Here is a 27,922-nt window from a genome sequence, read left to right as displayed (position 1 = left end):
ATGTCGTCAACTCCTGCGACCTTTCCACTTTTCAGCTGGCCTATTGCCTTGATGGTCTCTTGGGGTGTTGGTGTGTCATCCAGTTCTGTTTTCAGTTGCTGTTGTGGAATGCGGAGGATTACTGAGTTCTGAACTGTTCGGTTGGTGCTGAAGAGCGTCTGGAAGTGTTGTGACCAGCAAGTCAGAATAGATGCCATGTCCGTGAGCAGTGACTGCTGTGCAGCAGGCTTTGGACATGGTGTGTGAGGCTGTATACTGCTTTGAGGGCTTCATAGAATCCTCTCTAGTCCCTTGTATCTGCTCAGAGCTGTGTTTTCTCTGCGATGTTTGTCCACCATTCGTTTTTGATCTCTTGAAGCTTGCGCTGTAGGTTGGTGCATGTGAGATGGAAAGTTGCTTTCTTTGTGGGACAAGATGGCTGTGCTAAGTGAGCCTGGTGTGCAGATATTTTCTTTGCCAACAATTCCTGGATTTCTGTGTTGTTCTCATCAAACCAGTCTCTGTTCTTCTTTGTACTGAATGCAAGTATTTCCTCCGAGGTCTGTAGGATGGTAGTTTTCAGATGTTCCCACAGCACTTCTGGGGAAGGGTCAGTTTGATGGTGTGTTCCCTCTAGTCTCGAGTGTAGGCTTGCCTGGAAGTTTGCCTTTACTTCGGCAGACTGAAGGCTCCGAACATTAAGTTTTTTCCTTGGGACTCCCCCTCTTTTTGGCTTAAACTGCAGGCGAAGACTGCAGCGAACTAGGCGGTGATTAGTATGGCACTCTGCACTTGGCGGCACTCTGCACTTGGCATCACTCTGATGTGTAGGACATCCTTGAGGTCATGCTGGTGCACTAGGATGTAATCAATAAGATGCCAGTATTTCAACCTGGGATGCATCCAGGTTGTTTTCAGCCTGTCTCTTTGTTGATAAATGGTGTTTGTAATGGTGAGTTTTTGTTCGGTGCAAAACTCTAGAAGCAGACAGCCGTTTTCATTGCAGTTTCCAACACCATGTTTTCCAAGTACTCCTTTCCAGGCTTCTGAGTCATGACCAACCCTGGCATTAAAATCACCAAGGATAAAGACCTTGTCGTTTGCAGGAGTGTTTTGCAAGAGCTTACGCATGTCAGAGTAGAACTTGTCCTTCTCAGCAGGTGCTGCTTGAAGAATCGGAGCATACACACTGAGCAGTGTGGCATACTATTGCTCGTTTAGGAGGGGGATACGGATGGGTATGATGTGGTCTGAGTGACCTGTAGGTAGGGTTTCAAGCTTGGCTGCAATGGAATCCCTGATCATGAAGCTGACACCTGCAAGGCGTCTCTCCGTTGCTGGCTTGCCCGACCAGTACAAGGTATATCCGGCTCCGTGTTCTGTGAGGCTGCCTTCCATTGGGAGGCAGACTTCACTAAGAGCAGCAATGCCAATGCTTAGTCTAGAGCAGGGGTGTCATACTCATTTTGGTTCAGGGGCCATATACAGCCCATCTGATCTCAAGTGGGCCGGACCAGTAAAATAATTGCAAAATAACCTTTGTCAACTCCAAATCTTTAGCAATGGATCTAGATTATTACACATTTACCATATTCACAGAGAGGCCAATGGATTTGAAATAAAATGCATTTCACTCTCAAACCACTGGTTTATTTTTATACAGTTGAGTGAATAAATTTTTACATCTGACAACCTGAACCAACTCCCCACACTAATGTTGGCAAAGGCAGATTGCTTTTCAGGGCACACGACTTCTGCAGCCTTCAGCATGCATTTTTTCACAAGTTCACCATCAGAAAATGGCTTGGATGCTTGCACCAACTCGTTTGCAATAAGGTAGCTAGCTTTCACTGCTCCATCACTGACCTCACGGCTGTGAGTAAAGGCAGACTGCTGTTTCTTCAGGCCAACTAACAATTCGTTTATCTTCTCTTTTCTTAATTGTCCATACAAATTGTGAATTTTTTCTTTATGATGAGTCTCATAGAGGCGCTGAATATTATATTCTTTGAGCACTGCAACCTGTTGATTTACATACCAAGCACACTGGTTTTGTATTCACCTCTGTGAATAAATAATACTCAGTCCATTTTTCCTGGAAAACTCTGCACTCTATGTCAACTTTTCTTCTGTTTGACAAAGACATTTTGGTAATGAGGGTATCACTATTGATAATTTTGATAGCAACTTAATAGTGGTGAGGCAAGACTGCCATTCATGGAATCAGACAGCATATCTGGGCACGTTGCTAAAATGTGCTGTTTATTTCCTGATCTCTTGTTATGTCAGTACTGCTTTTTTTGGCTGCCCCTAGCGGCTGAATTGAGCATTTCAGTTATTTCTTTAAAAATTCATAAGTCATCACAGGAATGGGCTAGAGATTTACTTTTTTTTTTGACATCCTTAGAAATTTTTTCTCTACAAGTATGGGGCCAGATTAAACCATCTAGCGGGCCGGATCCGGCCCGCGGGCCGGATGTTTGACACCCCTGGTCTAGAGAGTTCTTGTGCTATAAGAGCAGATCATCGTTCTGTGTGACCACCATCTTTGGTGTCAAGCATGGTTCTGATATTCCAGCATGTGAGTTTGAGACCTTTCATACCCACCGAGGTGGGTGGATAGGTTGTTTTTGTAGTTTTCTTTGATTTCTCTTGTGCTCGACTGGTTGGAAGATGCCCGTTGACTGCGGCTAACCAACTGGGGGTTGATGGAGACAAGCTTTGGTTAAGCCACTTTTTCTAGGCTCCTCTCCGTGTGGAGCAAGCAGTGCTCTCCCTAACAAGGGCTACTTGGCCATTCAGGGTGCTGCACCTAGCTCTAGTCTAACAGAACTCTACTAGCCTACTGTACCGTGATATCTCTTGTATAGGTTTAAGAAGCAAACGCTAGGTCAGAGAAGCATATATGCTAACCATTTTAATGCAGATGGAAATGCTGTCAAACTTTGGAAACAATAAACACACTGTACTTAAATAATTCCTTGTCTATGTATTTGTCCAAGCTTCTTCAACTTCTTAACTACTCTGATCATTCCAGATATTGGATGGTATTTTTAGGCTATTTGTTTACAGTACTACTTCAGCACTGGTCACTCTTGTATTCTCTTGGCTACATGCACTTATTGTTAGTCATTTTGAATTAAAACGTCAGCCAAATGACTGTAATGTAGTGTAATGTTTGAATAATGTACAATATCTAAACAACCATTACATAGAATTAATGTTGTTGATTAATACATTTTTGGGGGCATAAGTTAAACATTGTGGGGTGTTATTCAAGAAAAATGGTTTAGTTTTTTTTTTTTTGTGTGTGTGTTGGACTAGAGGAAGTTTAAGGGCCACTTTTATTTTGGCCTGGGCCACTAAGGATTCAGGGATACTGGCCTGAATGGCAACCAAGCACTGAAGTTAATTTTTAGCCCTGAGGCTTGTGTTTCAAAACTGGGTTTATTCGTGAAAGAGTTCAGTGACTGTACCTGTATTGTATCGCATAAAGTTCATGCTCTTTTTACATCAAAACCTTCAGTGTCATTTTTCCACTTGGCACACTTTCTACATCAGCACCAGATAGCTGCCGAACCCTTTGACCTGCCTTCCCGACTTTGCACTTGCAAATTATCTGATGATTCGCTGTTGAAATCATTTACCAGATGTGGATAGTCGTTTGTCTGCGGTTCATACAGATATCCAGTTTCTTCACTGTCTATACTGACTTGAAGATAGCCTGGATTTATTCCAATGAAAGAGTTAACATGTATGTTTATATCGGCTACACTTCTGGTACTTGGCCATCAATGACTTGATGTCACATCCTGGGCGCCATATTGGTTGCCCATGTGCGAAAAGCTTCATGTACTTTTGGACTTTTAAAGCTACTTATGATAGCTAATCAGGTGCCTGCACTTGTGTGCAGCATTATCATTAGGGCTTGACTATCGATATCGGTTCATGTTTCAATCGGACAGAACTCGTGCAATTTTGGCGAGATGAATGGACACAAATAATATGATACAGATGTGCAAAGCAAATGGAGACGCATTCGATCCAATTCAATTTTATTTGTATAGCACTTTTAACAATATACATTGTTGCAAAGTAGCTTTACAGAAATATATGAATTCCAGATATAAAATGTAAACATATGAATTATGCCTAGTGAGCAAGCCTGAGGTGACAGGGGCAAGGGAAAAACTCCCTGAGATGACATGAGGAAGAAACCTTAAGAGGAACCAAACTCAAAAGGGAACCCAGCCTCGTTTGGGTGGTAACAGATAACATGATTATAAATAACTTGCTTCTATAAGTGTGTCCTATATGGTCAAAAAAGTGCAGTTGTGTCACGATGAAATTCATTATAGATTTGACATGAAGTTATCAACTTACTGATGGAAACTTGAGTATAAGCTGTTCGTGGAAACTGCAGTCCTGCCTACAAAAAATGTTTGTATTGATTGTCCAAAGCCATGTTCTAAGTGTATCTTTAGGCTGTCCACCCTCACAGGAGCGAAGTGATGAGAAGTCCAGCCAGAAGTAGGGCACAGGATGGATCAGGCAGGTCTGGAGAGCAGGAGAGGTCAGCATCACTGGTTTCTCAGAAGTAGAAAAGTAGAATGTGTAGTGCGCACGTGCGAGAGAAAAACACAGATTGTTAGGTGTGCTCATTGTCATGTAGTGGTTAAGAACTGTGCACATTGTGCTCTGAATGCAAGCAGAGACACCGGCAAGACTGTGATGGCATAACTAAAAGGGAGAGCCAGAACATGACACAGACATGAGGCCGCCCTGGGACATAGTGTCCAGCAACTCCACCATCAACAAGTCAAGTCAAGTTTGTTTGTATAGCGCTTTTAACAATAGACATTGTCCCAAAGCAGCTTTACAGAATCTGAATGACCCAAGACATGAGCCAATTTTATCCCTAATCTATCCCCAATAAGCAAGCCCGTGGCAAGGAAAAACTCCCCCAGGTGACACGAGGAAGAAACCTTGAGAGGAACCAGACCCAAAAGGGAACCCATCCTCACCTGGACAACAACAGACAACATGACTATAACATCAACAATTTCATTGATGTTATGACTCTTCATTCATGGAAACTTGAGTGCAAAACTGTTCATGACAACCGCAGTCCCAAAGTTAGCAAGCCAACTGTAGTCCATAGCCATAAGAGCATTACTGTAAGTGTCCAGAGTGTCTTCCAAGTGTGACTTTCAACTGTTCATATGGGGCTATCCTCCACAGGAGCGATGTGATGGGACTCCAACCAGACATAGGGCATCAGGATGGATCAGGCAGGTCCGAGGAGCAGAAGAGGTCAGCACCTCGATCCCAGGATTGACATGTAACTCAGAAGGACAGATTTGGAGGGGGGGGGGGAGAAGAGGGAAAACGCAGGTTGTTAGGTATGCCCAATGTCACCTGAATAAGTAGGTACAGTATACATTTTGCGCTGCGTACAGTACAAGCAGGGACTCCGGCAAAACTAACTATGACCGCATAACTAAAAGGGGAGAGCCAGAAGGTAGCACAGGCATGAGGGAGCCCCGGGACATAAAGCAGCCAGCCACTACACCGTCAATAAACTAGAGTGAGCAAGCAAGTGGGGGGCTGACAGCATCCATACATCCCAGTTTACCAAAACACACTGTCTGAGGACCCTCTAGATCTACAACCCCGATTTCACAAAAGTTGTGACAAAGTACAAATTGTAAATAAAAACGGAATGCAATGATGTGGAAGTTTCAAAATTCCATATTTTATTCAGAATAGAACATAGATGACATATCAAATGTTTAAACTGAGAAAATGTATCATTTAAAGAGAAAAATTAGGTGATTTTAAATTTCATGACAACAACACATCTCAAAAAAGTTGGGACAAGGCCATGTTTACCACTGTGAGACATCCCCTTTTCTCTTTACAACAGTCTGTAAACGTCTGGGGACTGAGGAGACAAGTTGCTCAAGATTAGGGATAGGAATGTTAACCCATTCCTGTCTAATGTAGGATTCTAGTTGCTCAACTGTCTTGGGTCTTTTTTGTCGTATCTTCCGTTTTATGATGCGCCAAATGTTTTCTATGGGTGAACGATCTGGACTGCAGGCTGGCCAGTTCAGTACCTGGACCCTTCTTCTACGCAGCCATGATGCTGTAATTGATGCAGTATGTGGTTTGGCATTGTCATGTTGGAAAATGCAAGGTCTTCCCTGAAAGAGACGTCGTCTGGACGGGAGCATATGTTGCTCTAGAACCTGGATATACCTTTCAGCATTGATGGTGTCTTTCCAGATTTGTAAGCTGCCCATGCCACACGCACTAATGCAACCCCATACCATCAGAGATGCAGGCTTCTGAACTGAGCGCTGATAACAACTTGGGTCATCCTTCTCCTCTTTAGTCTGAATGACACGGCGTCCCTGATTTCCATAAAGAACTTCAAATTTTGATTCGTCTGACCACAGAACAGTTTTCCACTTTGCCACAGTCCATTTTAAATGAGCCTTGGCCCAGAGAAGACGTCTGCGCTTCTGGATCATGTTTAGATACGGCTTCTTCTTTGAACTATAGAGTTTTAGCTGGCAACGGTGGATGGCATAGTAAATTGTGTTCACAGATAATGTTCTCTGGAAATATTCCTGAGCCCATTTTGTGATTTTCAATACAGAAGCATGCCTGTATGTGATGCGGTGCCGTCTAAGGGCCCGAAGATCACGGGCACCCAGTATGGTTTTCCGGCCTTGACCCTTACGCATAGAGATTCTTACAGATTCTCTGAATCTTTTGATGATATTATGCACTGTAGATGATGATATGTTCAAACTCATTGCAATTTTACACTGTCGAACTCCTTTCTGATATTGCTGCACTATTTGTCGGCGCAGAATTAGGGGGATTGGTGATCCTCTTCCCATCTTTACTTCTGAGAGCCGCTGCCACTCCAAGATGCTCTTTTTATACCCAGTCATGTTAATGCCCTATTGCCAATTGACCTAATGAGTTGCAATTTGGTCCTCCAGCTGTTCCTTTTTTGTACCTTTAACTTTTCCAGCCTCTTATTGCCCCTGTCCCAACTTTTTTGAGATGTGTTGCTGTCATGAAATTTCAAATGAGCCAATATTTGGCATGAAATTTCAAAATGTCTCACTTTCGACGTTTGATATGTTGTCTATGTTCTATTGTGAATACAATATCAGTTTTTGAGATTTGTAAATTATTGCATTCCATTTTTATTTACAATTTGTACTTTGTCCCGACTTTATTGGAATCGGGGTTGTACACCTTTACCTCATAAACACCATTTACAAAAGGCTTGACAAAACCGATATGTTTTCAGCTTAGACTTACAGTGGGGCAAAAAAGTATTTAGTCAGTCACCAATTGTGCAAGTTCTCACACTTAAAAAGATGAGAGAGGCCTGTAATTTTCATCATAGGTACATTTCAACTATGAGAGACAGAATGAGAAAAAAAATCCAGAAAATCACATTGTCTGATTTTTAAAGAATTTATTTGCAAATTATGGTGGAAAATAAGTATTTGGTCAATAACAAAAGTTCATCTCAATACTTTGTTATATACCCTTTGTTGGCAATGACAGAGGTCAAACGTTTTCTGTAAGTCTTCACAAGGTTTTCACACACTGTTGCTGGTATTTTGGCCCATTCCTCCATGCAGATCTCCTCTAGAGCAGTGATGTTTTGGGGCTGTCGCTGGGCAACACGGACTTTCAACTCCCTCCAAAGATTTTCTATGGGGTTGAGATCTGGAGACTGGCTAGACCACTCCAGGACCTTGAAATGCTTCTTACGAAGCCACTCCTTCGTTGCCCGGGCGGTGTGTTTGGGATCATTGTCATGCTGAAAGACCCAGCCACGTTTCATCTTCAATGCCCTTGCTGATGGAAGGAGGTTTTCACTCAAAATCTCAGGATACCTGGCCCCATTCATTCTTTCCTTTACACGGATCAGTCGTCCTGGTCCCTTTGCAGAAAAACAGCCCCAAAGCATGATGTTTCCACCCCCATGCTTCACAGTAGGTATGGTGTTCTTTGGATGCAACTCAGCATTCTTTCTCCTCCAAACATGACAAGTTGAGTTTTTACCAAAAAGTTCTATTTTGGTTTCATCTGACCATATGACATTCTCCCAATCCTCTTCTGGATCATCCAAATGCTCTCTAGCAAACTTCAGATGGGCCTGGACATGTACTGGCTTAAGCAGGGGGACACGTCTGGCACTGCAGGATTTGAGTCCCTGGTGGCGTAGTGTGTTACTGATGGTAACCTTTGTTACTTTGGTCCCAGCTCTCTGCAGGTCATTCACTAGGTCCCCCCGTGTGGTTCTGGGTTTTTTGCTCACTGTTCTTGTGATCATTTTGACCCCACAGGGTGAGATCTTGCGTGGAGCCCCAGATTGAGGGAGATTATCAGTGGTCTTGTATGTCTTCCATTTTCTAATAATTGCTCCCACAGTTGATTTCTTCACACCAAGCTGCTTACCTATTGCAGATTCAGTCTTCCCAGCCTGGTGCAGGTCTACAATTTTGTTTCTGGTGTCCTTTGACAGCTCTTTGGTCTTGGCTATAGTGGAGTTTGGAGTGTGACTGTTTGAGGTTGTGGACAGGTGTCTTTTTTATACTAATAACGAGTTCAAACAGGTGCCATTAATACAGGTAACGAGTGGAGGACAGAGGAGCCTCTTAAAGAAGTTGTTACAGGTCTGTGAGAGCCAGAAATCTTGCTTGTTTGTAGGTGACCAAATACTTGTTTTACCGAGGAATTTACCAATTAATTCATTAAAAATCCTACAATGTGATTTCCTGGATTCTTTCCCCCCATTCTGTCTCTCATAGTTGAAGTGTACCGATGATGAAAATTACAGGCCCCTCTCATCTTTTTAAGTGGGAGAACTTGCACAATTGGTGGCTGACTAAATACTTTTTTGCCCCACTGTAAATGCTGAGACTGTGTCTGATTCCCGAACACTATTTGGAAGGCTGTTCCATAACTGGGGCCTTTGTAGGAAAAGGCTCTGCCCCCTGATGTAGCCTTCACTATACGGGTTACCAGCAGATAGCCTGCACCTTTTGATCTAAGTAGGCGTGGCGGGTCATAAAGGACCAGAAGTTCGCTCAGGTACTGTGGTGCGAGACCATTCAGTGCTTTTAAAAGTAAATAGTAGTATTTTATAATCAATACGAAATTTGCTTGGGAGCCAATGCAGTATGGATAAGACAGGGGTGATGTGGTCATATTTTCTAGTTCTAGTAAGGACTCTTGCTGCTACATTTTGAACTAACTGGAGCTTGTTTATGCACTTATTGGAACATCCAGACAGTAAGGCAGTACATTAATCCAACCTGGAGGTAACGAAAGCATGAACTAGTATTTCTGCGTCGTGTAGTGACATTAAATTTCTTATCTTAGCAATGTTTCCACTGTTATGCTGATGACACATAGTTGTATCAACAAACCTGAATGTATGCCTGAATGAACATATCCCAGCTATATTTGCTGAAGGTGCTTCTATCAAGTATTGACCCAGAGGCTTGAATCCTTTGCAACTTTATTTTTGTTGCTTATTTAACCTTTGCATCACAAAATTTTTTTTTTGCACCTTTAAAAGTTAAACATATTGTCCAACATTAAAAAAAATGCAGAAAAGTTCAAGGTGGGTCAATTCTTATGCAAGGCATGGTAATTTAACAATCTTATCACAGGTTTTCTAAAAAAAAAACAGTTTTGTGCAGGTGATCAATGTTATTCAGGAACAATCAATGTGATCAACATCTGACTGAAAAAAGTGAAAAAAAAAATGATTGTGTGTTTGATTTAGTGGCAATCGGTCTTCAAAGACATTCAAACCAAAGAAAAACATTCCAGAGGGTTCTCATCAGTATGAGCTGTTGAAACATGCTGAAGCAACACTGGGAAGTGGTAACCTTCGAGCTGCTGTTATGTTACCAGAAGGAGAAGACCTTAATGAATGGATTGCTGTTAATAGTAAGTGTGTATGTCTGTATTCTTGTCCATTAAAAATAAATGACATTATCTTTCATAAAATCTCATGTTAATAAAAACATCACGTGAAACCGGTTAATGGATCTACATGTGAGGTTTTTACATTTTAAAATATCTGTTGTAAAGGAGCATACATACTGGAAGCAATTTGCTGGTCTCCCATACGTTTACATGCACATCCAAATCGAGCTGCTGTCGGTAATCGAGCTGAAGGTCCCAGCAGGGGTGCCAGAGAAATCCAATCCTACATGCACACAATGAAATCGGGCTATTGTGTGAGGTGCATTGTGCACCCGAGCCACAGGTGGCGCTACACGCCCCATCGTGTTGGTACACTTCCGGTTGTCGTCATGAAGAAGAGCTATTCAAGAGTGTAAACAAAGTTATCAGTTCCGTGTTCTCCATTGCGCGTTTTTCTCCCGTCCATGAATTTTAATATATTCAACTCCTTAAGCTGAATGAGCATGAACTCTCTCCTTACTGCTCCAGAAGTTCACGTTTCTGCTTGCCTGTGGCAGTGGGGGCGTGGTCAAGCGCCGGTCTGTGACAGGAGGGCGGAGCCAGGGAAGGTGAGTGGCAGAACGACGGTACACCTGACGGTAATTAACCTGTGTTTGTGTGTCTTCCCAGTAACCACGCCCTATTTAAGGAGGCAGAGGGAGAACAGAGGGGAAAGCTCATCCCGGGACTAGAACACAGCGCGCGCGTGTGTGTGTGTGTTTTTCTCTCAAGAATAAAAGTAGGCTGTTAAACTGAAAAGTCTGACAATAAAAAGCCTATTAGTACCAGAAGCTTTGTCCTGCCGTCCTCTGTGCTCCACCCACACTTCAGAGAGCTCTACATCGCCATTTTCTCTTCTTCGTTTGTTCCTCCTGACCTCTTCTGCTGCTCGCTACTACTGTTGTCATGCCGACCGAGGCTGTTGTGTTTCCCGCTTGTGGTCTCGTCACTCGTCACTTCCGGAAGTAGCTCGAACTAGTTCGATAGGGTATACATGCACAAAGTAGCTCGGCAGAAATCGCATAAACTAGGTCGTGTAGCTCGATTCCGAGAAATCAAGTTCGGTTCAATTTCAGCCGAATTAAGGTGTATACATGGCATTTTGAACTTCGATTTCAGTCGAGCAATGGCAGAAATTCGATTCTCTCTATGTGCATGTAAACGTAGTGACTGAAAGTTTGTCACTTGGGCCATCCACTTATAAAGCGATTCACTCATCACCTGGACATTCCAGGCTCCAGTTGCCTCAGTAACCACATAATTCCATATGTGTGCCATATGTTATTTCATAGTTTTAATGTCTTCAGTACTGTTCTGTAGAAAATAGTGAAAATCCAGAAAAACAGAGAAAAGTTTATAGGTCAAAGTTGTAACTTTTTCTGGTTTCTGTAATGCTTTGTTAAGACACATTTTAGGCTGTCTGCCTATATCTAGTGAGCACAATGATGGACTATATCACAGATTCTTCTCATCAAAAATCAGCTAAATCTTTATAAAGAAAATGACTGGCTAAAAGTTTCACCAAAGTAAAAATCAGAAGTCTTGGCTCTATAAATAATCACATTCTGGAAGGAGATCAATCCCTATAAATTGCATCATGTGCCTAAGTGATTTCATTGCAACTCTTGTACACCATTTTGACATAGGTTGTCTCATCTCATCTCATTATCTCTAGCCGCTTTATCCTGCTGTACAGGGTCGCAGGCAAGCTGGAGCCTATCCCAGCTGACTATGGGCGAAAGGCGGGGTACACCCTGGACAAGTCGCCAGGTCATCACAGGGCTGTCACATAGACACAGACAACCATTCACACTCACACCTACGGTCAATTTAGAGTCCCCAGTTAACCTAACCTGCATGTCTTTGGACTGTGGGGGAAACCGGAGCACCCGGAGGAAACCCATGCGGACACGGGGAGAACATGCAAACTCCGCACAGAAAGGCCCTCGTCGGCCACGGGGCTCGAACCCGGACCTTCTTGCTGTGAGGCGACAGCGCTAACCACTACACCACCGTGCCACCCCACATAGGTTGTCTCCTTATGCAAAATGTTTTTGGGAACTTAATGTCAGCATCATCTGTGAGTCAGCGATATCCTTTCACTTCCAATGGTAGTTGCCTCAATTACATTGCCTCAAAGTTGAGAGCAGTTTAACTCTGTACCCGCCTACTTCACATCACTAGCAATTATTTCACCTCTCACCGCCGCATATTGCTGACCTTCATTGACTTCAAATGATTGCTCATCGCCACATCACTGAGAATTGCTTCCTGTGTATAGGCCCTTTACTGTAGTGTTTTCAAGACTAGAGATTATCCAAAACTGTTAATTTTGTATTTTCCAAAGAGATTAAAATATTTATCTATTAGTTTAGTCTTACCTTTGGTGCACAGTTTTTATTCCAAATTTGTAGTAAAAGCCTTCTTCAATTCTGCATAAGGCAGACAGTGTGATGTGGGTCTTGTCATTCCTAATAACTACTTGGGTTTTATTTTAGCTGTTGACTTCTTCAACCAGATCAACATGCTGTATGGCACCATCACTGAATTCTGCACTGAGACCAACTGTCCTGTCATGTCTGCAGGGCCCAAGTAGGGAGAAATCTCATATTTTGTCACTTATATTATGTAATGTATAATATTAGCCTCACCACATGGAAATTTTAGTTTAGGTTGTTTACATTGCAATATAATGCATTCTAAAGAGTATTTTCTGCTTATTTAAATGCTTATTATTTAATCAAAATCGATCAAATACTTCCAGAGATACAGAGACTGCAAGGTGCAGGATCAGGATGATTTCTTGGATCCGGATTGTATGCAATTATATATAGAAACGATACCAAATTATGGACCCCATTTTTTTTTTTTACATATTTATTGTACTTATTCTGCAATAACTTTAAAAATCTTGGAGATATTTCCATGAAACTTGCTACCCAGTAGGAAAATTTTATGCAGAATCCATTTTCAGAAACTTAATTTGCATATTATGCATGTAATTTGCATGTTTTTGAACTCATTTACATTTTATATACAGTATACATTTATCAAATATAACCATTGTGTTAATGAAGCAAGTTTGTTACTTTTCCTTTAAAAATTCACATAGAATCCATTTTTGACCCTGAAGAAATTCTGTCTCTATCCTCTGATTGAAGTCACAGATAAACAAAAGTAACAGGATGTCACTGTATAGACCTTGCCTTGAACATCATATTGCAACAAGATTAACTAAGTTCTGATGTAAACTAAAACCTGATTGGTTGAAATTCATTTATGGGAATACAAATTGTCCCAAGTCTTCCTGCTCTCCCCTATTATACTTGCGGGCTCATATATTTACATAGCAAAGCATTGCTTCTTTGCCTCTCATCACTCTAAAACTTGTCTTGGATCTGGAGAAAATCGTAATGACATGATCCATTTTTCTTGCATAACTTGTAATATGCTAAAAGCAGTCACTGCAAGACTTGTCCAGTGTTAATTACCTCAGATGGAGCATTTATAGGCGGCAAAATCACTGGCTGCCGGCAGTTACTGACAGGGCTGACTTTATTGGCAAGTTTAGGCTTAGATAAATCCTGACAGATCATTGACATTACTCTTTTAGATTTTTCTGATGTGGGTTTTTTCATTTCTTGGTGGATCAGCCGGTTTGGATATCATTTTGCGGGTCATTTGGGAGGTCTGCACCTGACACTGGTATTGGTGGACTTTTAAGGACAGTGAAAAACACTGAGTCCACTGTGGAAACATCTACAGGTGAAGGTACTTGGAATGTGCCCTGTGTATTTGCAAGGCGGAGAAATTCCAACTCGAATTTATTACTGTTTAATATGTTGCATAACGATCACATGAATGAGTGATGTGTAGTAGGACCTGATTTACACCATTTTTAGTAATTGCTCACTTGTTTATTTATGATATCACGAGTGTCTAACAACAATTTTAAAACGTGTTTCCGCAAACATTACATTTTATGGATTTTCATGTGTATCATTAGAAGCAGGAAAAGTTAGAGAATATATTACTGTTCTTATGAAAACTTGCGCAGTTCATGAATAACAAATATTACAATAATGCTGAAGAGGATAAATTTCAACTTACCGTAGAATTATCACTTTTTGGTTGTCAATGATAAATAAGATATCAGACTGAAGCTCAGGATTTCCTCTAATTCATTGTAGTGCTAAAAAAAAAAAAGCAGCCAGTCATACCAGGTCTCTCATGTAATGCTCGGAAAACGAAGTTAGCAAATAGTGAACTGTGCAGACAATGGCCCATTCACACGCTATAGGCTGCAGCACTGCGATGTTTGAATTTCAACTTGCTTGTGGTAATGCTAATAATATACTTTATAATATTTTGTTACTTATGTAATATGTAATGCTATATAACTACATTTGGATGGTTTACAATATCTCTTGTTTTTTCTGCAGGTATGAATATCACTGGGCTGATGGTACCAATATAAAGAAACCAATCAAATGCTCCGCTCCAAAATACATTGACTACTTGATGACTTGGGTCCAAGATCAGCTGGATGATGAAACCCTATTTCCTTCCAAAATTGGTTAGCATGGTATATGGATAAGTAAGGAATATATATACAGTATGTAAATGGTTAAGTAAGCAGTAAAACAATGGGGTGAGTTGTTCTAAGAAAATAATGATTGATGGGGTGATGTGACCACATTACCACCCCAAAGTGTTTTCTTTATCTTATAAAGATTTAATAAATTAAAAGTTCACACTTTATACTTTTAATAATGTACCTATAATGTTTTGAAATGCCTGTGAAGTTAATTCTTTTTACTACTTATATATCACTCATATAGTAGATCTAAAGCAATATATAAGCAGTTAGAAGAATGGTGAATGGAGGTCAAAAAAGAATCTGATGATCACAGTTCTTGTTGGCTCAGCCACTGGCTGAAGCCTATAGAGGCACCTGTCTGTAGGTGTATGTTTAACTGAGTTCGAACATTATTTAAGAATGTAATTGGTGTGCCAGCCTCAGGTAGCGATTCCATAGTTGTGGTGTGGTGCAGCTGCGTACTGACCATGTAAGTGCCACATTACATAACCTCAGTTCATTATGTAATCCTCTGTGCCTCAGCAGTCTAGAGTGCTGTCCAGGAAAGGAATAGATTTTGCAATGTCGGTTCAAATCCTGGTGTCAATGTAAAAGGCTGAAAGATCTGTGCAGGTCTCTCGTTAAGTTGTACAGTTTAGATTGGGGTTTCAGGTTTCAAAAAGTTCACCACCTCCATAACAACATTTTGGAAGGTTGCATGAAAGATGAAGAACTTCAAAATAACATCAGTAAGTTAAAGTTAAAATGAAACGGAGATGGATTTAATTAAAATAAGCTGAATAAATTCTTCAATTTATCCAGGACAGTAATAATTCCATTTGTTCCAGTATCCAAGGGAAGATTCGTTTGTAACTAGTGGAGATTTCCTGGTTTTTTTTTGTTTGTTTGTTTTTTGTTTTCTTACCAAATATGACAAGCAAAGTTGTTCTTGGCAAATTGTTTGTCCTAACAAGCCCTGATAGAGTTGAATGATGGACATGATCAGTGTCCAGATTGTTTTAGAGCTGAGCATCTGTGACAGGTACTTGCACAGCCCTGCCCTAACTGCCATATAATGTCATTAGGGATGTGGGAAGCATGCCTCACAGACTGTGAAAAATACTGCTGTCTGTAAATCTCATTCTTGGAACTTGATGCCCAGTTTGCTGGTCGCTCAACATTGAAGCTGACTGAATATCTTGGTGAAAAGGAGGAACATGGAATGCTCTACTGGCGTTTTGTTATACATCCACCCATATGAGCCACTGGGCTATTCCATATCATTATATCTACTTTCACTGGATAGGAGCAATCACACACTCTGATTAGATACTCCACTACTAGGCTATTAGCTCATATACCGTGAGCATAGAAAAAGAAAATGGTGGAGTGTTTTGCTAAACCACCTGAGGATGAAATAAAAACTCTACTCGAAAACAAAACCCCAAAAAATACAAAAAAGCAACAAAATATGGAATGAAAGTATTTGATGGCAAGAACATATTTTTTTATTTTTCAGGAATTATTATAGCATTTTTCATAAATTGCTACTGTCATTTTGCCAGTTTGTTTACATTCTTTATCTTTAAGCATTAAAATTTGTTGAATTTTTTTTAGACTGGTTCAAAAGCTCAAAGCAGTTTGAAAACTACCTACGGTAATTGAAATGTCCAAGGAAGAATGAAATAAATGTCTAAAGCTATTCTATACCTTGGCGCGACAGCAAGATAGCACTTTCTACAAAGAAAACCAAACAAATAAAACACTAACATCAATTTGTGCAGCCATTGGTAGGTTTTTAAGAAGTCCACCGAAGCAGAAATGATTTTGTTGGACGTTTTGTAGAAAGTTTTTATTTATCGAATTTGCAAAAAATAAAAAATGCTCTGTTCCTCTAAATCCAGTGAATGTGGATATAATAAAACAATTTTCCCCTCAATATCATCATACGTAGCTTATAGCCAACTCGGCTATCAGCACATGTACGACTCAGTTTTGTGGAATAACTGTTAAATATATGTTTAAGAGTGTGTTGAAGCTGCAACATGATAAAAGTGCCAGCTGCCGTTGGTCTCTGGATAAATCTTTAATACACAGGCCCAGGAGACATTAAATGATCACTTCTTTCTTTCAGGGATGAGGGTGAAACATGTTATACAAGAGATTTCCCTTGTTTACTAATCAGTGCTGGTGTATTATTTCCAGAGAGTTTCAAAACCGCGAAAGTAAATGGAAGTCAAGTCAAGTTTATTTGTATAGCACTTTTAGCAATAAACATTGTCGCAAAGCAGCTTTACAGAATTTGAATGACTTAAAACATGAGCTAATTTTATCCCTAATCTATCCCCAATGAGCAAGCCTGTGGCGATGGTGGCAAAGAAAAACTCCCTCAGACGACATGAGGAAGAAACCTCAACGAAACTGACTTCATGTTAACACTGTTAATATTATTAGTCATGCTGTCTGTTGTTGCCCAAATGAGGATGGGTTCCCTTTTGAGTCTGGTTCCTACCAGACTCAAAAGGGAACCCATCCTCATTTGGGCAACAACAGACAGCATGACTAATAATATTAACAGTGTTAACATGAAGTCAGTTTCGTTGATGTTATAAACTCTTCATTGATGGAAACTTGAGTGCAAAACTGTTCATGACAACCGCTCAACTGTAGTCCTCAGCCATAAAAGCATGACTGTAAGAGTCCAGAGCGTCCTCCAAGTGTGACTTTCAACTATCCTCATGGGGCCGTCCTTCACAGGAGCGATGCGATGAGACTCCAACCAGACACAGGGCACCAGGATGGATCAAGCAAGTCTGAGGAGCAGAAGAGGTCAGCATCTCGATCCCAGGACCAACATGTCAGAGGGACAGATTTTGGGGGGGAGGGGGAGAGAGAGAGAAAGAGAGAAAACACAGGTTGTTAGGTATGCCCAATGTCACCTGAATAAGTAGGAACAGTATACATATTGCACTGAGTACAAGCAGGGACTCTGGCAACTAACTATGACAGCATAACTAAAAGGGGAGAGCCAGAAGGTAACACAGGCATGAGGGAGCCCCGGGACATAAAGCAGCCAGTCGCTACACCGTCAACAAACTCGAGTGAGCAAGCGAGTGGGGACTGACAGCATCCATACATCCCAGTTTACCAAAACACTCTATGTCTGAGGACCCTCCAGATCTACACCTTTACCTCATAAACACCATTAACAAAAGGCTTGACTAAACAGATATGTTTTCAGCTTAGACTTAAACACTGAGACTGTGTCTGATTTCCCGAACACTACTTGGAAGGCTGTTCCAAAACTGTGGGGCTTTGTAAGTAAGGGCTCTGCCCCCTGATGTAGCCTTCACTATACGAGGTACCAGCAGATAGCCTGCACCTTTTGATCTAAGTAGGTGTGGCAGGTCGTAGAGAAGCAGAATCTCACTCAGGTACTGTGGTGCGAGGCCATTCAGTGCTTTAAAGGTCAATAGTTGTACTTTATGATCAATACGAAATTTGATTGGGAGCCAATGCAGTGTGGATAAGACAGGGGTGATGTGGTCATATTTTCTAGTTCTAGTAAGGACTCTTGCTGCTGCATTTTGAACTAACTGGAGCTTGTTTATGCACTTATTGGAACATCCAGACAGTAAGGCATTACAATAATCCAACCTGGAGGTAACGAAAGCATGAACTAGTTTTTCTGCATCACGTAGTGACATTAAATTTCTCATCTTAGCAATATTTCTGAGATGAAAGAAAGCTATCCAGGTAATGTTATCAATGTGAGTTTCGAATGAAAGACTGGGGTCAATAATCACTCCGTGTTTTTTTTACTGCTGCATGTGAAGAAGCAGAAAGGCCATCCAGAGTTACTGTGTAATCAGAAAACTTGTTTCTAGCTGCATGTGGTCCTAGTACTTCAGTTTTTTCAGAGTTAAGCAGAAGGAAATTAATAAGCATCCAGTGTCTAATGTCCTTTACACATTCCTCAATTCTATTAAGCTGGTGTCTCTCATCAGGTTTTGCAGAAACATACAACTGTGTGTCATCAGCATAACAGTGGAAACTAATAGATTAGATTAGATGAGATAAAACTTTATTGATCCCTTTGGCCGGGTTCCCTCAGGGAAATTAAGATTCCAGCAGCATCATTACAGATAAACAGAGAAAAGAAATAGAGAAAATTTCTAAATAAATTAAAATAAAGTATTTACATATACAAATATAAAAAGAATAAGATATGGGGAAGGGGGGAAAAGGTGGGGGGGGCGGCGGCAGGAGAGATATTGCACATTGTCCGGTATTGCTTATTGTTAGGCTAGGCTACTACTCCTTCCCATCCTCTGTCCTCCTGTTACCCCTCCTCCCCCCCAGAGAGGAGTTGTACAGTCTGATGGGGTGAGGGACAAAGGAGTTTTTAAGTCTGTTCATCCTGCACTTGGGAAGAAGCATTCTGTCACTGAACAGGCTCCTCTGGTTGCTGATGACGGTGTGCAGAGGGTGACTGGCATCGTCCATGATGTTCAATAGTTTGTCCATAGACCTCTTCTCTGCCACCGTCACCAGAAAGTCCAGCTTCATGCCAACCACAGAGCTGGTCCGCTTGATCAGTTTGTCCAGCCTGGATGTGTCCTTCTTGGATGTGCTGCCCCCCCAGCACACCACGGTGTAAAACAGGACACTGGTGACCACAGACTGATAGAACATCCACAGGAGTTTCCTGCAGATATTAAAGGACCGCAGTCTCCTAAGGAAGTATAGCCTGCTCTGTCCCTTCCTGTATAAGTGTTTGGTGTTGCAAGTCCAGTCCAGCTTGCTGTCCAGCCACAGCCCGAGGTACTTGTAGGAATCCACAGCCTCCACCTCGACTCCCTCGATCAGAACTGGTCGTGACCTTGGTCTGGACCTCCCAAAGTCAATGACCAGCTCCTTGGTCTTTGAGGTGTTGAGCTGCAGATGGTTCCTGTTGCACCACACAGCAAAGTCCCTCACCAGGCTCCTATACTCCTCCTCTCTGTCGTCACTGATACACCCAACGATGGCTGTGTCATCGGCAAACTTCTGAATGTGACACAGCTCCGAGTTGTAGCAGAAGTCCGTGGTGTACAGGGTGAAGAGAAGAGGGGCCAGCACCGTGCCCTGGGGTGCTCCGGTGCTGCTAATCACAGTGTCAGACGTGATGTCCTTCAGCCTGACGTACTGCGGCCTGTCAGTGAGGTAGCTGGAGATCCAGGTGACCAGGCAGGGGGCCACTCGCATCCTGTTCAGTTTGTCCTGAAGCAATAGGGGCTGGATGGTGTTGAAGGCACTCGAGAAGTCCAAGAAGAGAATCCTCACTGTGCCATTTCCCTTATCCAAATGCGAGTGGGCTCGGTGTAGCAGGTAGAGGATGGCGTCTTCCACACCAACACCTGCCTGGTACGCAAACTGCAGACAGTCCTGGGCATGTTGTACCTGGGGTCTGAGGAAGCGCCGCTCCAACGTCTTCATCAGATGTGAAGTGAGTGCCACCAGTCAGAAGTCGTTCAGCTCGCTGGGCCGATTCTTTTTGGGAACTGGAACGATACATGATGTCTTCCAGAGGGTGGGCACTCTCCCCAGCTGCAGGCTAAGGTTGAAGATGCATTGGAGTGGTTCACCCAGTTCAGCAGCACAGGTCTTCAGTAGTCGGGGACACACCTTGTCTGGGCCTGCTGCTTTCCTGGGGTGAAGCTTCCTCAGTTGACCTCTGACCTGGTCTGCAGTGATGCATGGAAGAGTCTGTGTTGAGGTGGGGGAGGAGGGGGCTGCTGTGATGACTGGGGGGAGGTGTGTTGAGGGAAGAAGGAGAGATGGCTGTAGTGAGGGAGAGGGTGGGGGGGACGTGGGCTGGTTAAAGCCTCGGTCACAACCGGCCGTACGTGCTCCTACGGCCGGTCTACGTGCAAAAAATGCAAGAAACGCACAGAGGGCGCAAGTGAAACGCACGGAGGGTGCGCGTGTGACGTGCTGATTTTCGAGCGGCAGACTGGCCGCAGACTGGCCGCATAGGTTCTTTGTCATGTCAAACAAACTCTACGGGCGCTTACGTTTTTTTCAGGTTGCAAGATAAACTTACGGCCAACGCGCGTCTTTCTCCATGAACAAAAAAAACGCAGCGATTTGGGAAACGCCAAAAATCGCACGGCCAAAAAAATCGTACGTCCGGTTGTGACCTAGGCTTAAACTGATTGAAAAAGTCATTCAACTCATTCGCCCTCTCCACTGTCTCCAACGACTCTGGTCTTTGTATTGTGGCCTGTGATGGTTTTCACACCTTCCTAGACCTCCCTCATGCTGTTCTCCTTCAGCTTCTGCTCCACCTTTCTCCTATAGAGATCTTGCAGTCACGTGACCGGAAAGTACACAGCCGCCATCTTGTCGGTAAAAAACCCAGCTGAATACTGCTGCACTCGTGTACAGAATGGATCAATTTCAACCGACGGACTACACGGCTCATTTTTCTAATGAACAGATAACTAGATATATGTCTAAAATAAACGATCTACAGATTAGTGACCCTTATGGCTTACCGGACGTAGTTTTCACGACCGTGTCAGTGGATATGGAACTGCCAGCGGAATACCCAGACGTGTATAATTACCTCATTAACTTTTTCCCTCGCTGCTCAGTGGTGAAGCACTGCGTGCTTATAAATCTCTGGACAGTTATCTTTACAGAAATTCAGGATTTGTCAGCCGCCCTCAGATGTGGCATCTTGTAAACAAGAAAATAATCCTCATTGGACGGGTAAGTCACTTAAGTATTGAGTATAGCACTGACCAGCCGATTATAGAATAGAATAAGGTAATTCCAGCTGTAATTCCAAATCGTCCGTCTTGTTTACCATGGATTTGGCGTTGGAGAGGTAGAGGCTTGGCAGTGGAGATTTGAGTGGCTGTTTTCTGAGCTTAGTCAACAGGCCGGCTCTGCAGCCTCGCTTTTGCTTCCTCTCCCGGCGCCGCCTCCTTTGCTTTGCTTCCGATAACAATCCACGGAGACCCCGCTGGTCTCGCTATCCCGTCCGGAATGTTGTGCATGCGATGGAAATCGCTACAAACCGTCATTTTCTGCTGGAAACCAATGTCCAGTAAGTCCATACGGTTGTAGTGGATATTGAAGTCCGGTACAGACGAACAACATGCAAAAATACACACAAAAAACATAAAAAACGTGCACAGGTAGGGAGAGCTTGTAGCCACAGCCGTTGTAGTAGAATTGTATGTAGTAGGGTTTTCCAGAAGAAAAGGTAGAAGTAGAAGGCGGAAATATGGCGTTTGACCGACAAGATGGCGTCTGTCACAATCTGGATCAGCTGTGACGTCACATGCAAGTGCTCCATAGCTGTCCTTAGCTTCCCTCACGCAGCGTTTTACCTCCTGCTGTGCTGCTTTCATTGCCTCCCTATCCCTGCTCCTGAAGGTGGCCTTCTTCCTGTTGAGGACAGCTACAATGTTTATGAATAACATCACCCAGAGGTAACATATATTAGACTGGTACCAAAATTCAAAAAAGTGCTTTTTTAAGGAGTTAAAGGCATTTTTGAGACAAAGTATGCAAACAGTCTTATTTTGTCAATTTGGGTGTGCCGAATTCAATTCTGCAATATGCCGAGCTCTATCTGACCTCTGTTGACCTCTAGAGGTCATTGAACTTTGGGCCTGTAAACGTCTCAGCTGAACCCAGCTTCTCAGCTTTCTAAGGAATGAAATGTACTAAAATGATTAATGAAGTTAGCAAATGGCCTTGTTTGTTAAATGTTTGGGTGCTGAATTCATTTTTCATTTGTAAAACGACATATGACCTCTGATAACCTCAAGGTCATTAAACTTGGCCTATAGGCCTATGCATTTAACGGCATTTTTAAACTGACTTTACTCCCCCAAAAAGAATATGAACAGACAAAAAACAAATAGAAAGGAACAAATACAACATTAAATGCCAGTCCATGTACATGTGACTTACTTTTCACAATGAGAATGCCTAGGCGATCACCTTACATAACATTGCATTACATTTAGCGGTTATTGTTTATACAAAGCTACTGAAAAAAGGACAGATTCAGCAGCATACAAAATATGGGGGTATACAGGTTAATCAGGGTTAGTATATATGAGAGTTTTTTTCTTTGTTGTTTGTTTTTTGTAAAGGCTTTACCCTGTTTAAAACAAAATGCGGCAGCGGGGGCGTGGTCTGTGACAGGAGGGCGGAGCCGGGGAAGGTGAGTGGCAGAATCGCTACACCTGACGGTAGTTAACCTGTGTTTTGTGTGTTTTCCCAGTAACTGCTCCCTATTTAAGGAGGCAGAGAGAGAGCAGAGGGAGCGCAACCCGGGACCAGAGCAGTGTGTGTGTGTGTGTATGTGGGCTTATGCCGCAGTTAAAACTGAAAAGTTGATTAATAAATAGCCTTCTCTGCCTCTAAGCGTTGTCCTGCCGTCCTCTGTGCTCCACCCACACTTTGCAAGCGCTACAGTGGTGCCGAAACCCGGGAAAAGGTGGAGCACCAACTTTGCAGCCCCATGGAATCCTCCCCGTTCGCGGACTTGGTCCACGCCCTCGCCACGGCTCAGCAGAGCCAGCACCAGGCACTCGTCACGCTCCGAAAGGAGCAGGAGCGATGCTTCGAAGCCCTGGTGCTGGCCCAGCAGGAAGATCGAGAGGTGTTCCGGCATCTCCTCGCGTCGGCGGGGTCTGCCAGCGCCCCTGCCGCGGGCTCGTCTCCCCTCACCATGACCAAGATGGGCCCGCAGGACGACCCCGAGGCGTTTATCACCTTGTTCGAGCAGGTCGCCGAAGCCTCGGGGTGGCCGATGGAGCAGCTCGTGGCGCGCCTCCTCCCCCTCTTGACAGGAGAGGCGCAGCTGGCCGCACTACAGCTCCCCGCCGACCGCCGGCTGGCCTACGCTGACCTTCGCCGGGCCGTCCTCCAGCGCGTGGGGCGCACGCCCGAACAACAGCGCCAGCGCTTCCGCGCGCTGCGGATGGAGGAAGTCGGCCGGCCATTCGTGTTCGGCCAGCAGCTCCGGGACGCCTGCTGGCGATCGCGACGCCGAGGGAATCATCGATCAGGTGGTGCTGGAGCAATTCATCGCCCGCTTACCAGCCGGAACCGCGGAGTGGGTCCAGTGCCACCGCCCGGCGTCGCTGGATCAGGCCGTAGGACTGGCGGAGGATCATTTGGCGGCTGTTCCGGCGGCAGGACGGCTGACGACGCCATCTCTTCTCTCCTCTTCTCTCTCTCTCTTTCTCCCCCCCTTCTGTGTCCCGTCCTCGCCCCACTCCCCCACGATGGAGGCGGGGGCCGGCTCCACCCCAGCCGGCCCGCTGCACCCGTGGTGCCCTCCTGTCTCTCCCTTCTGTGTCTGTCTCTCCCCCCCCCTCAGGTGAGTGAGCCCCAGAACACAGCTGCAAAGGGAAGGCCCGGGCCGGTTTGCTGGCGCTGCAGGGAACCGGGCCACCTGCAGCAACAGTGCGCAGCTATGGAGGTGGGGGCGGTGGTGCGGATCCCCGATGCGCCAGAAGCTGCCCTCGATCGGGCCAGAGCATATCGCATACCGGTGAGTGTACAAGGGGCTACATATCAGGCGTTGGTGGATTCGGGTTGCAATCAGACCTCGATCCGCCAAAGCCTGGTGCAAGACGAGGCATTGGGGGGAGCACAGGGGGTGAAGGTGTTGTGTGTGCACGGGGATGTTCACAGATACCCGTTGGTGTCGGTCCACATATATTTCAGAGGGGAAAAATCTATAGTGAAGGCGGCGGTTAATCCTCGCCTTACCCACTCTTTGATTTTGGGGACTGATTGGCCGGGATTTCAGGGTTTAATGGCACGCCTAGTAAAGAGTGGGTCCTGCCGGTTGACAGGGGAGGGTCCCGGTGTCGCTTTGGCTGGAGCTGCGGTCGCAGAGCCGTCTACGTCATCTCCGCGACAGAGTGAGGAGCCGCCGGCTCCTTCTCTTTCTATTGGGGAATCCCTCGTGGATTTCCCACTAGAACAATCGCGAGGCGAGACTCTGCGACACGCGTTTGACCAAGTGAGAGTAATCGATGGTCAAACGCTCCAGCCGAACGCCACCCCGTCCTTCTCTTATTTTTCCATTTTGAAGGATAGATTATACCGAGTGACGCAGGACACTCAGACGAAAGAGCGAGTCACCCAGTTATTAATTCCAAAGAGCCGCTGGGAATTGGTATTCCAGGCGGCTCACTTTAATCCCATGGCTGGACACCTCGGGCAGGATAAGACACTAGCCCGAATAATGGCCCGATTCTATTGGCCGGGGATTCGCGGCGACGTCCGTAAGTGGTGTACGGCATGCCGCGAATGCCAGTTAGTAAATCCAGCGGCCATTCCAAAAGCGCCCTTGCGCCCCCTACCATTAATCGAGACCCCATTCGAAAGAATTGGGATGGATCTCGTCGGGCCATTAGATCGGTCAACACGAGGGTACCGCTTTATATTGGTTCTGGTGGACTATGCAACGCGATACCCGGAAGCGGTGCCTCTTCGCAATATCTCAGCACGCAGTATTGCAGAGGCCCTCTTCCACGTCATCTCCCGGGTTGGGATCCTGAAAGAGATTCTGACTGACCAAGGCACCTCGTTTATGTCACGAACACTGAGCGAACTGTATGGGCTACTGGGTATTAAGCCGATCCGCACCAGCGTTTATCACCCACAAACGGATGGTTTAGTTGAACGGTTCAATCGCACCCTCAAGAATATTATCAAAAAATTCGTAAGTGAGGACGCACGTAACTGGGATAAGTGGCTCGAACCCTTGTTATTTGCAGTGCGAGAGGTCCCCCAAGCCTCCACGGGGTTCTCCCCGTTTGAATTATTATATGGGCGTAAGCCGCACGGCATCTTAGATGTACTGCGGGAAAATTGGGAGGAGGGACCTTCACAGAGCAAAAACGAAATTCAGTACGTCATGGACCTGCGCGCAAAACTCCACACGCTCACCCACCTAACTCAGGAGAATTTGCGGCAGGCCCAGGAACGGCAAGCCCGCCTGTACAACAAGGGCACGCGCCTTAGAGAGTTCACTCCGGGAGATAAGGTACTCGTCCTGTTGCCCACGTCGAGCTCCAAATTAATCGCCAAGTGGCAAGGACCCTTTGAGGTCACACGGCGAGTCGGGGACGTCGACTATGAGGTTAGGCGAACGGACAGGGAGGGGGCACTACAGATCTACCACCTCAATCTGCTGAAACTCTGGAACGAGGAGGTCCCCGTGGTGTTGGTGTCGGTAGTTCCGGAGAAGGCGGAGCTGGGGCCGGAGGTTCAAAAAGGGACATTGGCATCACGTACCTCTCCGGTCCCCTGTGGAGACCACTTCTCCCCGACCCAACTCACGGAGGTCGCCCAGTTGCAGGCCGAGTTTTTGGATGTGTTCTCGCCCCTGCCCGGTCGCACTAACCTCATAGAGCACCACATAGAGACACCCCCGGGGGTGGTAGTGCATAGCCGCCCTTATAGACTACCCGAACACAAAAAAAAGGTGGTTCGGGAAGAACTTCAGGCCATGCTCGAAATGGGTATCGTCGAGGAGTCCCACAGTGACTGGAGCAGCCCGGTGGTCTTGGTTCCCAAGGCCGACGGCTCGGTCCAGTTCTGTGTGGACTATAGAAAAGTCAACGCGGTGTCTAAATTCGACGCGTACCCAATGCCTCGTATTGATGAGCTGCTCGATCGACTAGGCACGGCTCGCTTTTACTCGACACTGGATTTGACGAAGGGATATTGGCAGATCCCCTTGACTCCATTATCCTGGGAGAAAACGGCCTTTTCTACACCGTTCGGCTTACACCAGTTCGTCACACTTCCGTTTGGGCTGTTTGGGGCGCCCGCTACGTTTCAGCGGCTGATGGACCGGGTCCTCCGGCCCCACGCCACCTATGCGGCCGCTTATCTAGACGACATTATCATTTATAGTAATGACTGGCAGCGGCACCTACAACACCTGAGGGCCGTCCTTAGGTCGCTGAGGCGGGCGGGACTCACTGCCAACCCAAAGAAGTGTGCGATTGGGCGGGTGGAAGTACGGTATCTGGGCTTCCACTTGGGCAACGGGCAGGTGCGTCCCCAAATTAATAAGACAGCAGCGATTGCGGCCTGCCCGAGGCTCAAGACCAAAAAGGGGGTGAGACAGTTCCTGGGGCTGGCTGGCTACTATCGTAGGTTTATACCTAATTATTCGGACGTCACCAGCCCGCTGACTGACCTCACTAAAAAGGGGGCGCCAGATCCGGTCCGGTGGACGGAGCAGTGCCAGCGGGCTTTCTCTGAGGTAAAGGCTGCACTGTGTGGGGGGCCACTTTTACACTCCCCTGACTTCTCTCTCCCTTTTATGTTACAGACGGATGCGTCGGACAGAGGGCTGGGGGCCGTTTTGTCCCAGCAGGTGGAGGGGGAGGATCGCCCCATCCTATACATCAGTCGGAAGCTGTCAGTGCGTGAGGGGCGCTACAGCACAATCGAGAAGGAATGCCTGACGATCAAGTGGGCAGTCCTCGCCCTCCGTTACTACCTGCTGGGGCGCCCTTTCACCCTCTGTTCGGACCATGCGCCCCTCCAATGGCTCCACCGCATGAAGGATGCCAACGCGCGGATCACCCGTTGGTATCTGGCACTCCAACCCTTCAACTTCAAGGTGGTCCACAGGCCGGGGGCGCAGATGGTCGTGGCGGACTTCCTCTCCCGTCAAGGGGGGGGGGAGTCGGCTGCAGGCCGGACGGGCGCCCGGCCTGAGTCGGGTGGTGGGGGTATGTGGCAGCGGGGGCGTGGTCAAGCGCCGGTCTGTGACAGGAGGGTGGAGCCGGGGAAGGTGAGTGGCAGAATCGCTACACCTGACGGTAGTTAACCTGTGTTTTGTGTGTTTTCCCAGTAACCGCTCCCTATTTAAGGAGGCAGAGAGAGAGCAGAGGGAGCGCAACCCGGGACCAGAGCAGAGTGTGCGTGTGTGTGTGTGTGTATGTGGGCTTACGCCGCAGTTAAAACTGAAAAGTTGATTAATAAATAGCCTTCTCTGCCTCTAAGCGTTGTCCTGCCGTCCTCTGTGCTCCACCCACACTTTGCAAGCGCTACACAAAACAAAACAAAAAACAAACAACAAAGAAAAAAACTCTCATATATACTAACCCTGAGTAACCTGTATAACACAACCCTGATCAGACACCAACAGTAGGTCGTTTACTACTTTAACCAAAGCTGTCTTTGTGCTATGATTAGGTCTAAATCCTGACTGATACATTTCATGGATGTTATTCCTACGGTATGTAAATATGAGCATAACTGCTGTGCCACAGCTTTTTCAAGGATCTTGGAGATAAAGGG

At 45.1% G+C, this 27,922-nt stretch overlaps 1 protein-coding gene across 2 annotated transcripts in view; it reads left to right on the top strand.

Annotated features, from left to right (window-relative positions):
* The window catches only part of mob1a (MOB kinase activator 1A), a 67,159-nt gene that overhangs the window by 29,783 nt on the left and 9,454 nt on the right, over nucleotides 1-27,922 (top strand). Inside the window, exons 2-5 of one of the 2 annotated variants that reach the window (XM_060906850.1) lie at nucleotides 5,221-5,292; nucleotides 9,812-9,978; nucleotides 12,495-12,588; nucleotides 14,439-14,572. In XM_060906850.1, coding sequence (XP_060762833.1) covers nucleotides 5,221-5,292; nucleotides 9,812-9,978; nucleotides 12,495-12,588; nucleotides 14,439-14,572 — 467 coding nt within the window. The remainder of the gene's footprint in view (nucleotides 1-5,220; nucleotides 5,293-9,811; nucleotides 9,979-12,494; nucleotides 12,589-14,438; nucleotides 14,573-27,922) is intronic. The other variant, XM_060906851.1, reaches the window with a different exon arrangement.

The sequence above is a fragment of the Neoarius graeffei genome, chromosome 24 (genome assembly GCF_027579695.1).
Source record: "Neoarius graeffei isolate fNeoGra1 chromosome 24, fNeoGra1.pri, whole genome shotgun sequence".
Lineage (NCBI taxonomy): Eukaryota > Metazoa > Chordata > Actinopteri > Siluriformes > Ariidae > Neoarius > Neoarius graeffei.
The sequence above is the reverse complement of the archived record's forward strand: the minus strand, read 5'-3'. Positions and strand labels throughout refer to the sequence as shown.